General features: G+C 40.1%; 1 protein-coding gene across 37 annotated transcripts in view; it reads right to left on the reverse strand.

Annotated features, from left to right (window-relative positions):
• Positions 1 to 14,616, reverse strand: part of LOC119746417 (semaphorin-6D-like) — a 60,600-nt gene that overhangs the window by 30,114 nt on the left and 15,870 nt on the right. For 25 of the 37 annotated variants that reach the window (XM_038223340.1, XM_038223347.1, XM_038223367.1 and 22 more), the window contains exons 3-14: positions 11,166 to 11,470; positions 7,506 to 7,593; positions 7,191 to 7,307; positions 6,168 to 6,256; positions 5,366 to 5,507; positions 4,911 to 4,974; positions 4,421 to 4,565; positions 3,802 to 4,006; positions 2,915 to 3,137; positions 1,973 to 2,047; positions 1,393 to 1,430; positions 998 to 1,006 (exon numbers count right to left, since the gene is read on the reverse strand). In XM_038223340.1, the coding sequence (XP_038079268.1) occupies positions 998 to 1,006; positions 1,393 to 1,430; positions 1,973 to 2,047; positions 2,915 to 3,137; positions 3,802 to 4,006; positions 4,421 to 4,565; positions 4,911 to 4,974; positions 5,366 to 5,507; positions 6,168 to 6,256; positions 7,191 to 7,307; positions 7,506 to 7,593; positions 11,166 to 11,470 (1,500 nt within the window). The remainder of the gene's footprint in view (positions 1 to 997; positions 1,007 to 1,392; positions 1,431 to 1,972; positions 2,048 to 2,914; positions 3,138 to 3,801; positions 4,007 to 4,420; positions 4,566 to 4,910; positions 4,975 to 5,365; positions 5,508 to 6,167; positions 6,257 to 7,190; positions 7,308 to 7,505; positions 7,594 to 11,165; positions 11,471 to 14,616) is intronic. The other 12 variants (XM_038223368.1, XM_038223357.1, XM_038223377.1 and 9 more) reach the window with 1 other exon arrangement.

A 14,616-nucleotide genomic window follows, 5' to 3' on the forward strand; every position in this document is an offset into this window, starting at 1 on the left:
AGAGCCCCCTGTGTACATCTTTAAATTCCACGACCCCAATTTAAAAAAAATAAATACAAAGTTTAAAGAGACGTTTCCTTCAACTGTTCCCTGTTTTGAAAATGTTTGGTTTCGTATCTCTGTGCCCAAACAACATTTTCACAAAAGGATTATTTATACTTCCATGGATTTCTTCTTTCATATGTCATGCAAATTGGGATTGTTTGGTTTCAACTTCAGAAACAACTTTGAGTGCATTAAATTTAATTGTACAACTGCTTACAAAAATGAGTTCAAAAGCTAAAAAATACCATTCACTAGAAAAGACAAATGCACAAAAAATGTTTTTCCCAATCCCCCCTATTTTTTCTCCATATTTAGATAAAATCTAAGGTGATTAGTGCACCGTTGCAACCTCAGTATTACATCTGCAGCAGCTGCTTATGGCAGATGATGCTTGTTATGTGCAAAGCTACTTTGCATTGCGAAAAACACACGGCACACCTCTATACACTAGATTATTTCTGTCCTAGCGTCCTAACTCTGTGTTAAATCTCAGCACAGCAAATCCCTGGTTTGTTAGCCTTCGCATTAATGAGGTTAACAAATTTAAGTGCAACCTATTTACGAAAGTAGAAAATTACGCCAGCAAATGCATATTAAAAATTACAAGTGCTGATTCCTGAATTTGCTTTTACCAAAATATAAATTTCTCTAAACTGAATACTCTAAATCTGTCATTGTAAATTGCATGGATCCAAAAAGAGTTAAAGAAAACAAGATCCTTCTAGAATTTGCCATTATTGCTGTATGCATCTGTTAAATGAAGTTTTCGCCATGACTTATGAATTTGTTCTGAAAATTCAACAGAAATGCGAGTAGCTTGAAAACTGACAAAATGCAAGCAGCAATAATAGTCAACCAAAGCACATAACCCTATAAAAAGATTTCAAAATGGCTGTTTTTACTAAAACAAGCTCTACCGATAATCTACAATTGGGATTACTTTCTGACTTACCTTCTTCTTCTGGACGATGAAATAAAATCAAGGCAGGGTCAGAGCAGGAAAGGAATAGAAGGGATAGAAAATAAAGAACAAAATTTGTCACAATTAAGTAAAGTTATTGACGTTATGAAGTTGCCGCACGAGTAATTCAAAGTAAGTTCAACAAAATCTACACATTAGGAGTATTTATTTAAAAAAAAAAATGAAAACAAAAATTTCTTGTGTCCATTTTCTTTGCTTGAAAAAATATCATAACCGCTCCAATTTATGAGAAACCTAACACAATTGCAAATATTTAAAGAAAAGGTTAGTATAGGGTTGGTTTTTTTTTGGGGGGGGGGTTTTTAAATGTAAGTAATTTCTACAACTTTTCTTGTATTTCAGTGTTAGTATGTAAAAAAACTTACTTGGACAGTCGCGAATGTCTTCAACATCTGATGAATCACTGTAAGGAAACACAAAGATGACATTGACTTACTGAACACTTCAAGGGAATGGTAGTAAATTAAGAGCCTTGGGAAGAATTCCATACATGACCATCACTACTTTTTCCCTGCAGTGACCTATCAGCCTTCAGAAAGGGATAACATGTCCTAAAAAGTCAAATTTAGCAGGGAAAATATTGAAGCATTTACAGAGAAAACACTTGGAATTTTTGAGACCAGTCTCATAGGGTTTATGCACAGGGTGTCAAGTGTGGTCCAGGGATGGAACTTTATCCAGTAACTTTTCTGGAAGCATTTAATTACTACTGGCAAGTGCTTTCTATGATATTTTTAAATTTATTTTACACGTACATAAGGACTTCCAATTCTGCCTTTTTAATTTTTTTTTTTGGTCTTCATATAATGCATTAGTCAGTTTTGAACTACCATTTACTGTGACATAATATAGCTGTCCTAATATAATGACCAAATCTGTAATAAAACATTGATTTTTTTTGTGTTGTTTTGTTTTGAAAAAGACAAACATTTTTTGGTTACTTACTATTTGTTGTCATGGAATCGTACACACATCTGGCTCAGGTTGTTGTATACGCAGTAAGGGTCCTGTTGACATGCACTGTAGAAACAACAACAATAATACATCACCACAATTTGCTCCATGTATTGTACATGCATGATAACAAACAAGTAGAGGGTAACACGCTGCCAATACATTTACGGAATGCAGAGTTGCATTTTGTGATGCTACAAACTGCAAACGATTCTTCATCAGGACAAAACAGTGACAAACATACTTGCAATATAAAGCAATCCACAAGTCATCCAATTTAAATCAAGTGAAAGATATTCAAAACCACTGTAAAACAGAAATACTGCAAGTAAAACTTGCGCAATCCCCCTGGCATCCTGCCAGTTTGTATACATGTCCATGCACAGGCAGTTAGTAAGGACGATTTTCAGTGACAGCCTTGATTGTCCACCCAACAGGTATTAGTTCTCAGTTGAACGGGGAGTTTGGGTTGGATGGAGAGTTTGGGTGAGACACCGGACTAACATATGCTAGAGTCATTAGTATCTATCCAGAGACCTCGTAAATATCCATATTGGAAAGGATTTTTTTTTGGATGTTGGCCTTCTCTCCACGTACCACCTTTTAAGTTTGGTTGAGATTGATGACTGAACTTACAGTGTACTGGAACACACACACACAGACACACGGACAAACAGAAGGAAAATGCGATCGCAATATCCCCCTGTCAGGCTTGAAAGCCAGGGGGATAAAAACAGGTATTCCGTTATCCTTGTTCATTCCTCAGTACCTATAACCTTACTAGCGATTTGCCTTTGATAGAGGAGAATGGGCGAGGGCAGAATCCAAAAACACTGCAATGAACAAGTCGTCATCAACTACACGATGGAAATCTATATGAACCACTGTGACATTAATGCTAGTCATCAACTACGTGATGGAAATGATACGTACCACTCTGTGAGGTTTTTGCATCTTTGTAGGGGCAGCTCCACCACCGTACTGTTGGTGTTGACCAGGATGACCTGCGGCTGCCCAATCTGCTGCTGGATGGCCTCCATGTTGACCACTCCCTCGGAATGGTCCCGGGGCGAGATGAAGATCTCCTCCAGGAGGTTGGAGCGGTACTGACCGTTGGTGTCCTGGAAAATGACCACCTTCAGAACTCGGCCGTCATCTGGTCAAGGTAAGACGCGACAAAATACAAATCAGGCAAGACTGTTTTCTGTGGGGATTAGATTTGGACATTCCTACGCCCCAATGTGCGCCACGCTCAAGGCATCATTATAAATGCCACCTCTAACTGTTACCCAGAAGTGTTAACCACATCAATCATGGTTGTGCAATGGTACTAAGCTACAAGACTATTTGTGAGAGAGCAAGCTTCCAAAACACAAGCTTCTGAAAGGAATCATAAAGAGGCCCACAATGTTATCCCAACAGAAGCAAATAATACTGAACACAAAAATATCTCTTGAGGAGCAAGTAGAAATTACTTTCAATTCTCTGCCTAAAACAGTGGAATCTTCACCTACACCGTAGTTTACCAGTATTTGCTCAAAATGATAGCAATAAAATCTTGCGCTAACAAAAATTACCATGTCTACAAGCCAAATAGTCCTTGCTGTATGCTGGAATACGATATTATGCAACATTTTTTATCATAATTTAGTGATCAAAAATACTTCTCTAAACAACAAGCAGAGGTATGAATTGTCCGAAGAACTGAAATGGCAATGTACTGGCAACCCATGGTCCATTCTCTGACAATAGCTAGGTCACAAATACTCTCTCTTAATTAAGGATCCATCCCGGAATCGTTAGTGTACAAAACTGCTTACCGGTGCCCAGGAACAGCACATCGTAGGTCTTGTCATTGGCTGCCTTCTGTTTGTGCACCACTACCTGCATGATGCGAAAGTCGGCCCGCGTCAGGTCAAAGCGCGGCCTGTCGCCGCCCAAGTTGGGTACCGACTGGTGCATAAGTGGGTGTGCTAGGATAAATTCCAGCGTGTTTTGAGGTACCGCCTTGGAATTTTCCGCACACTGAAAGAAAAAAAAAAAAAAAAAAGCAGTGAAATTTCAACTTGCCATTGAGGGTAAGATACATCAACATGTGTTCAAAATGCACAGCACTTTTGCGAGTATATATTGCTGGTGTTATGCTAATTGCTATATCTGTCGACACCTGGCGCGAATATACATGTCAATGTGAAGGGGCTTTAGCTAATTTTACTGGAACATGAGTGACTGCAAGCCATAGCTAAGCCATAGCCATAGCCTTATTGTCTATGACCAGAACTACACATGTATTGTGGAAAGCCAATAGAGAAGCCAAAAGCCGTAGCCACACACACAAAAAAAAAAAAACAAATTGTGACAAACACTAGCTGTAGCCAGCTGAATCTAAAAAAAATTAAAATACAAATCTTTCGCATGCCTCAAAATTAGTGTACTCACAAGGCCAGGTCTTGGGTCGGGCACATCGTCAACAGGGACCGGGTACCAGGTACCCTGCTGTTGCCTCTTAAACTGGCCCTCGTTGATAATCTCTTCAATTTTGTCCAGGCTGAAAACGCAAACGGCCGAGCCGGGAATCTCATGGCTACAAAGAGACAGAGAGAGAGAGAAAGAAGTCAGAAATGAATACAAGTGTTTGTGAGTTCTAAATATAAACATTTTTAAAAACATATTTACGGTAAAATGCCAGAAATTCCAGATTTCAAATGGTATTCTTTAAAAATCCTGAAAAGCAGGTTTTAAAAAATCCTGACAAATTTCACCCCTGGCGGAATGAATCTAACAGCAAACTCTGCTTAACAGTCCTTTCTGCTTAGCAGATAGTTACATAAGGATGCACATAGTTTTAAATGTCAAATAGAAGGTGACCTTGCACCTTAAACACTGCTCATATACAATTTCAAACGGTACAATTAGCAGGGCAACTTACTCTCCTGTTGTGAAGACTCCATAGAAAATGATATTACTGCCTTCTCCCACCATGTGCACGTCCTCTGTAATTGAAAACAATTGAGTGACAAATATAAGCTCAACCAAACGCTGCCTCTGAAAACCAGTGATTTAAGAATTGCAGCAGAGTTAACTGGATCTGATGGTACATGATGTATATGATAATTCCTTTGGTGTGACCAACAAAGAACGAGTAGAAAACCTCGTTGTTTTTATGACACATAAGGTCAGACAGGGTTTTGAAGATTTGGGAATGGTTTTATTCTAAGATGGAATGGTCTTTTGCATTTCCAATTTGGTAAAACTCGAAAGCAGTGTGGGATTCCTGGACTTCATGAAACTTAAAGCCAGATGGGGCTGAATAGCTTAAAGGAAGGTTGGACTCAAGATGCTAGGCTTTGCTTTTTTTTTTTTTGTAATTGGAAGAAAACTTACGGAGGTAGTTGAAGTAGAAGGGGAAGGAGCCGGGGAACGAGCAGTTGAGGCGAGCCTTCTGGAAGGTGGTAAATTTTCTCTCCAAGACCCAATCACCGCCGATGTCGTTCTTGCAGACCTTGGCAACCCGAGAATAGATGGCCTGCCAAACAGCAATGAGACAGGAACGTATAAGAATTCTGATCATGGGAACTCAACACACACCCATACACCCACTCTTGAATTACTATACTCCCGAGGACAATGATTTGTGTTTCCCTTTGTCCCTTAAATTTAACACTCTTCCATAGACTAAGCACACGAACCTACGACAGAGGACCGTTTTGAACAAAAGACCCAACTCCCGAGGACTGAAAGGATCTGTTGTTCTCCCTTTGTGTGTCTGTCCTCGGGGGTTATGTAAAACACGTACACCCATACTTGTTCCATAGTTGTGGGGACTACACACAAGTTGTCCCGTGGTACTTATGGGGACTGAAGACGCTGTGGGGACAGCAGGAAGTCCCCATAACTGGATCCTAATTTGCCTAATAAAAAACTTCCCCACACGCACACCCCCTCTTGTTCCATAATTGTGGTGACCACACACCTGTTGAGCGATACTTAATTATGGGGACCGAAGACGCTATGGGGACAGCAGAAAGTCCCCATAACTCGGTCCTAATTTCCTTAATAGAAAACTTACGGACAACTCGGGAGTTTGGCCATAAGGAGAAAAATAGAAAAAAGAAAAATTTCCATAAAAAGTGAAATTTCTCATATTCTCTCCGTTAAACTACACACATATAACATTTTTCCTCACCTCTCCGGAATTGACATGCTCAACTGCTATCTCTCGAAAGAAAAATACGACCCAGTCGCCAACCTCAAACGACTTGATGAATTCCGGCACTGAGGGAGGCAAGGGGAAAAAACATACCGTGAACTTTATGTAAACTGTTATGAAAACAGACAGGCAGGAAATGTGATTGTTTGCGTTAAAGTGAGTTCCTAAGAATTACTGTACAATCCGATTTCACATGTAAAATTTAATCAAAATACTGTCAACTACTTCTTGACTGAATTGACTTTCAATATACAATCTTGAAAGTTTAGAGGGCTTGATAATATGTGACCTGTTCTGGCAAAAGCAGACGCTTCTGGGCAGAGGTTGAAATTGAGATAGGGCCAAAAAGTGCTGTGGGGGTGATTTTTATCGATTTTCAAATTTTTGCATATTTGTAATCCTGAACATGTCTAAAATATATTATAAAAGTTTGAAACCCTAATTTGAACTCTACATATACTATTTGGATGATTTTGATAAGGTATATCAGTTAAAGTAATAACTGTTTTGTGACGTTTGTGGCCATTTTCTCCGTTTTCTACTTTTCGACACAATGAACTTCATAAAATAGCATAACTCTGCGCAGGAATGACCGGTTTCAAAAATTAAACCACCTATTAAAAGGAAAAAGAACATTTGTTAACAATATGTAAAAATATCATTTTCGACCTTATGCCTAGAAAAGTCTGATTTTGACAGAACAGGTCACATATGACGTGTTGAAGTGATACAGATGTTGCATGTGTTAAAGTGGGTTCTTTTTTTGTTAAAAAGAGATCATAACCTGTCCATCAACTGGTAAAACTTTTTTCTCTAGATTTCATGTTAATTGACATTTGGCATGGTGAACAGCACACTTTTGGAGAATTATCAAGACACGCCACGTGGATGACTAACTCTGGATGAGAAGTGATTCTGAAAAGAACTAGAAATTTTCATTTGCGTCCAGCTTTTCCCACTTTCAATACTTGCCAAGGGAGATAACTAGAAAACAGATACCTTTCAGCCATTTTGTGTCGACGTCCTTGGTCTCGATTACGTCTCCTTGCATGCTGCGCATGATGACGGAATCGACTGCAGTGAAGCCGGTTACAGCGGCACTATACAAAGCTCCATCTGTACAGGAAAAAACAAAATCACCAATAATAAAATCACATTCATTCAGTGATATTCAATCACACTATAGGTAACATTGCAGATGTTTTTCCTTTTGAGAAAAGTATTACATAATTTCGGTGTACAATAGGTGTGTGCATCTATTGGAACCAGGTATAGTACCGTAGTACGGAAATCAGCAATCACTTATGCACTCACCTGCAAATATTGCTGTGCTTTTCTGTTCCGGACTAAATGGGCATCGCTTGACCCCATTAAGCTCTTCGTAATTCCCCAGTGTATTTGGCTACAACAAAAAAACAGCAAGAAAGAAGCAAGTTTAAACAAGGAGGAACAACAGAAGCTCACCGCTTATGCACAAAATGTGTGTTCTTGAAAATAATCTGAAGGATTAAACATTACAATAAATAATTCCTGTTTGTCAGAGTTGCGACCCTGCAATGTACCTGTAGCAACTAACAGTGTACAGACATCTAGCAATAAATAGGACATGACAGGTCCCTCTGAATAACAAAATCCACTCCATCAGATCATCCCACAGACATTTCCTGTTAAGGTCTTAGCCCCCCTGTCAGCATCAATTTGCCTCGAATCTCCGAGACTTAAGCACCGATGATGTATTTTGATGTAGAATCTTCCCCGTTTACCAACTGTTAGCAATTTAGGATGGTCTGATCACGGATTACGCATAAAGACATGCAGTCTGTATGTACTATAGTGCTTTGAAAGAATAAGTGCATGATACACGTATGTGTATGGACGACATCCTGGACAATCCGTCTACCCCTCCAAAGTTACCTAAATCTTACCAATATAATGGTCACCGCTAAGATATTGACATTCCAACACTCATTTTACATGAGTCCTATAATATTGCAGGGAACAGGTGTATGTACAAATACATGTGTACCGTACATGTATGTATGCATACATAAACGCTTCAGTCTCCCACTTCCGCCCTCCCCCTCCCTTATAAGTAGGTGGCACCCCCATAGACCTGCTGCCACCATTTCAGTCATGTTCCCTGTATCCATTAACAGTAATTAATGATAATGGTTATGTGCAAAGCAGGAACCAGACTATTTTTCCTTCAAGCCTCGCTTTGGTTACGTTGAAAAATCAAGATGGCCGCAACATGATGATGGTCTATAGTCTGATGGTTTCCCCACCCCGGTGTATTTCTGTTAGAGGAGCTAAGGTGCATTATACACTATTGGGTTCTTTTCTCCGCATTTTTACATGAAGGCTATGAAAATCACTTGGCTCCAACCTCTTGGAATCCCAAGACATCTTCTAGCCCTTTAACTGCAAATGGTTTCCTTCCTCGATAACCTTTCAAGCACTTCCAACCTTTTTCCGCCCGATTGGGTTCTTATCAAGAGTGCAGGACAGAGGGAAATCTACTTAGTCCGGTGCAAAAGCAAAAACTTCCGCTGCGTGGGGAAGAAAAATCATGGCCAAAGTTCATTCCACTATCTTTTTTTTCCCAAGTCATTTTTTTTTTAATTGAGTGACAGGCTTCTGAACACTCAGCACTCTGTGAATATTAATTGGCCTTGACAGATATTTACTTGACAGGAATTTTTGTCAAGGTTCAGATATGGGACAAGGGAGGGGTTGTTCCTGCAGGGGGCAATAAGAAGTTACAGTTGCAACATGTAACAAATCTCTTTTTTTTTGAGTTTGTGAGGTTCTGAGAAGTAGGAGAACTACATGTAGACAGTATGTATTTTTGGCCATTACACTGCTGAATTTGATGTGGCCTCCATAAATACCGAGCACCTAAGACAGTTTATCATTGCTATTGGTCGAGAGCCCATCACGTGGCCGGTTTTAAATGTTTCCAGTGTCACATGATATTTGGACTCCTATGAAATCCGGTGCCAGTTGTGTTTATTGGTTGAACATTCACAATCCTCACGTAAGCATGTGCAATACTACCAGTGAGTCAGTATTTCATGGTCCTAAATTCACACTACACCGGCACAGCTGCGTACTGCGCCACATCACAAAATACGCGTGATGCGAGCGCAATAGTCCATATGAGAAGTTGTTTACGACTGACTCTTGTAAGGGCCATACCAAAGCATAGGTAGAACGGTGTATCGAAAATAAAATGAAGTAAAATTGTTTAACAAAATCGTTGAAAATGTATAACTTTTGACTTGTTTTGACTTTTGGACCGAAAAGCTTTGATTATTTGTTTACCAAGAAGGTTCAGCTCGGATCAACCGGTCTTCAACATAGTGTTTAAAACCAGCCAAGCACACATTTATTTCCTTATTTAAGAATCTCAGGCCAGTTCATAAAGCTGAACATTAAGCAGAGAGATCTGCTAAGCACGGAAAATATGTGCTTAGCAAAGGCAGGTTACCAGCCAAAATGTCATGCAATATACAATACATTACTTGTGACTAGTTCCCTGCTGATTTCTGCTCAGCACATAACTTTGCTGAGCACCATATCTTGGCTTAGCAACTCCATGACATTGGAACGACCCTGAATGCTAGTGGATTGACAAACTGCGTAGCCACTTTATGCAACTGCTTCAAAGCTTCAGATCTTAGGGCGGGTGACCTCTGACTTTTTGACAAGCGCTGAGAGCACAGAGCAAAGGGTTATCTGTGCTCAATTACACAAAGCTTTTTAGCAAGTGTAGAATTGTGCATTGTGGGGCTGGTTCCATGATCCTCAATCTGTATGCCAATTATGGTCTTGAGATCAGGTGCCAGACTAGACTCCAGATAAGATTTGAAGGTCTGCATGGTGCAACTGCAAAACCACGTCCAAATGACTTGGCTACGGCTGCAATTTTTTATGAAAGCGGCTGTATCCTTTTCCCATAGACCTGTGTGTTATTTCTAGCCATAGCCAAGTCATTTAGACATGGCCTTAGTAAATCTAAACACTACTTTACCCCTTTAGGTGAAGGCCAGTAGGAAGACAGATAACTGCACCAAAACCACTTGACAGTTTATATGAATCAGTTTCAGAGTCATATCTGATGTATTTTAACCGCTGATATTATCTAGTGGCTTGCCACAAAACCATCCATTGCTCATTACGTACATGTACGTGCTCAAAGCACTGTGTTAGGCTTTTTTCACTTCCTGTAGATGGGTTGTATGGTTTTCAGAGTTCAGTGCATTGAAATGAGACTTGATTTTACACATTAACTTCACTACAGATGGAAAAAGAGTATGAATTTGAACAAGTTTAGTGAATTATCTAAAATCACACTGATAAAAAAATGAACATATGACAAAGGAATTTTGAAGGAATCAACTTGAGCTGGCACTCAAACTTCAGAATGTCAGACACAGATTGTGACGCACCCTTTGAAACCACTGAGGGGTACAAGTGCACGGGGTGTATAGATGGTACAATGCTTTCATTACCGAAGGGCCTCAATAGCCCTTTTCACACAACACAAATCTCGGGGTTGATGCAGGGTTGAAAGCAGGGTTGAAAGCATAAATTGTTTCACATTTGAAGAATTTCAACCCTGCGTCAACCCCCCCCCCCCCCCAAATTGATTCTGCCCCGGGTTGAGCTCAACCCTGCTCCACGAGTCCACACCAGGGTTGAGATTTTGAACCCGGGTTGAAATTCTTGCCAGGGTTCGAAACGGTAGTAACTGAGCATGATAAGCTTGATTTGCATGAACCAAGTGTAAAACGGTGCAGGGTTGAACGCGGGGTTGAAAAATCAAAAGCTCAAGCCGGGGCAGCACTGGGTTCGCCCAGGCTTGAGTTAAACCCGGGTTTGAGAGGCTCTAGTGTGAAAAGGGCTTAAGAGTCTACAGTGATGGCTTGCTACAAAGGTCCAGTCCTAATTTTTCAAATTGTTTATATTTACCGAGAAGTACCGACACAACGGTGCCCAGGCGTTGGTCCCGCAGACCAGCAACCGATTGGTCTCGTTGTTCATCAGAACCACCTGGACGAAATTCTGACACTGCCATCCCTGCTTGCCCTTCATTTCGCAGGAGTCGATAACAGAGGTTTCAGAGACCCAGGAGACATTGCGGATGGCGGAGGACTGGCCGAAGGGCTGGGTTAGGTTCATGATGAAGAACATGTTCTTGCCGCCCAAGTAGAGCTGAGAGCCGTCGAGGGAAAGGGACATGGCTGTCAGGCTCTGGCCTGGAAACATTCTCAAATCTGGAATGGGAAAATGTAGAAGAGAGGAAGAAGCAATAAGAACAAGTATATATGGGCGTGAGCATGTTTAAGTAGGATGGTTAACCATATAGCAAGTTCAGTCGAAGACCATTAGTCAAAAGTCATTGTTTGCACGTTGCTACTTGGCCACGTCCTTCGCAATTCAGCTTCACAGCTGTTGAGTTAATATGATTAGCCTCCCAAATTATTAAAACTAGTGGTTGCTTCATGACGTTATTTATGCCTATGCACCGACGTTCGAATGCCTCTTAGTCAAACGATGGTCCAAACGTCACCAAGAACAGCACTCGTAGTATTTTCTAGTATTTGGGTACCTGCTGTACATAATTTTGTAGTACTTTGTAGTATGTGGCACCATATTCCAAATGAACTCATAGGGGGTTGTTAAGAACTTTACTCATCTGTTTGTGTAAAACAAAAAGCATGAACAACCTGTGTGTGAACATCATTTGAGAATAACATTTAAACCAAATTGTATGATTTAAAAAAAAAAAAAACCCTAAAAAAGATCTCTTTTCTTAAAAAATAAAATTTGCTTGATCACTTCCGGTAAAATTAAAATCTGGAAAAAAAATCCACTATGGAACAATTTTGGTATAGTTCCTAACAGTTTCATCAATTGTCATGGCAAAACTTGTTCAGTGAATACAACCATGCCTACCAGTCTTTCAAAGTTTCAAGGAAATCTTAAAACCACACTACTTTCAGTATCTAAAAGTATTGTAAGTCGCATGAAAAAAGGTAGCTGCTGTGACGAATTTGATTTTATCCCCAACCCAATGTTATTCCCCCGTAACAGTTTGAGCCTTCACGCTACATCAAACCCTTTCTGGTTTTTCCAACCGTGCGCTGCTCGTAGGTTACGACCGACTTAACACGGGACAATATGGTCGCAATTAAGCTCAGTTGTGCTTCCATTTAGCTGAAAAAGGGTGCACCTACCGGGAACCACAACGTAATCTAAAGGCTTTATCCTTGCCTGTTGTGGTCAAGAGAGAAAGATATCCAGAGAAAAAAAAAGCATAAAGAGTATTATTGAGAGGCCTTCAAAGTGGTTAGGGATCTGGTCTGCCCCCCTAACGTTGGTTTGAAAGGGGAGATTTTGCGGCACATTGTGATGAAAGTAATTGGGTAAGAAGACCCCAAAGCTAGTACAAGGCTGCTCGGATTTAAAATGAGCGTTTCATGGGAAATGGGCCTAATCCATGCAAAACAACAAATCTCCCTCTTTTTTTGATGTTGACAGAAAACAGAGGGATGCGGTTTTGGGATGAAACTTTCTTAATCTCTCCTCATGGTTTGTGTGTGTAAAACTACACGCAAGAGAAGTGTTGCAGGGAAAACAAAGAAATTCACAGTGTTACAGGATGTGAAACTGTCCATTGTCATTGGAACTTAAAGATGCAATTTCCTCGTTGGCAACAAGGACCCATTTGGTACTATCAATGAGGTGGAACAAGCAACAAGGATTTCCTCCTAACTCCCGGGTATGCACGAAAGGGGAGTACTGGTACATGTACATGTACGTGCAGTAGGCAATAAGCTTCAATGGAGGACAGTGCTATGGTTATCAGTCCAAAGGATGAAATTTTTTATATTTATTAAAAAAAACCACAACTTTCAACCCCCAAAAACCTTAACCCAGGGTCATATGAAGCAGGGTCATTTAACCAAAAAATATTGTTGTAAATTTGTTTGCAACACAATAAAATGTACATGACCCATCAAGTGGGTTTACAGGGAAACAGTGTTTCACACTTGGTTGGAGATTTTTTTCCTTTTTGGTTAAGGCACACCATGGAGGTAGGGGGTGGGGAAACTAGTCGTGTGGGCAAGTGGGTGGGATTGTTCAATCCAAACCCTCAGGATTAACTTTGAAAACGACAAAACCGTGACTGTCAAAATCTCACTGAGTAGGATTACAATCGGAAGTGAACAATGACTGAGCTGGGATACATTGTTAAACGTTCCTCCCCCAGAAAGACTGTCAAAATGACAGAATATCTCACAATCCTCTCTCTCTCGACTGGATCAGGCGATGTATTTGTTCCTTTCTTTTTCTGGTCTCTGCAGTATCATTTTCATCATTCTAATTTGCTGAACATTCATACATGAAAGATTAAACACAATTACTTTGTTTTCTCATATAATATTGATAATTTATCGCATGACAGTTTTGTGTTTTTCTCTCCAAGATCTTAAGTTTGGTACCTCAAAATCGTTCCTGTGAACAATTGTTGAAGTCATTGGTACGAAAAGTTTTGTTCACTGCAGTGCCAACAGTTGCTTGGCTGTTGAAATTTTATCTGATCCTGCAACTCCACAAAGGATCTCTGTTTCTGAAAACATAGAAGCCCTGCACAGAACGGAACAGAATTTGATACTCATGGAAATGTTTCAACTTGGTATCGATTGACCAGGGAATCATCCGGACAGCTGGCCCAGGCTTTGTAACATGAACCTGCTAATGCTGAAAGGGACTTCTGCCTGACTCGTTTGGATCCTGTTTGGATGGAAGTGAAGATCAAATCTGGCAATTCATGGGTCATTCACTCTTTCCCCTTTGGCGGGAAAATAGAAGTCCCTGGGTATTTGGGAATCTCTCCAACAAGAACTTTCACGCAAAGCCTTATTTTAACTTTGTACTGCATGGAATGAAACTTTGTCCGATTTGAAAACTGTTACCACATCCACAAGATCAAGAGTGTATTTGTTTTGTCAATATTCCTCGCGGCTCGACCCGTACGCATGCAGTTCCTTTTAAATCATTGGCAACATTTGGGATGATTTGAAAGTTTGAACTACAAGGAATGTACCATTAGGCTTCTATCCTACAGAGTAGCAGAATAGTAGGTTTTTGGGTTGCATAAGATCCTTGCAAAAAGGTTTTGGGGAGTTAGTGGTCATTTAGCATTAAAAAAATGTATGTGTTGAATGCATGGTACATGATGTACAATGTTGTGGACGGAATGTCGGAAAGCAATTAATAATGAATTTTATGTTTGTTTAAAGTACACTGACCCTAAACCATTTTCATGTGATTGTATTTGGGAAAAAATGTCAATTGGAAAATACCAAGAAGGCACGTTTGTCACTTGTACAATGTGGAAACCAAATTCACAGAT

Source organism: Patiria miniata, unplaced genomic scaffold, assembly GCF_015706575.1.
Source record: "Patiria miniata isolate m_02_andy unplaced genomic scaffold, ASM1570657v1 HiC_scaffold_7, whole genome shotgun sequence".
Classification (NCBI taxonomy): Eukaryota; Metazoa; Echinodermata; class Asteroidea; order Valvatida; family Asterinidae; genus Patiria; species Patiria miniata.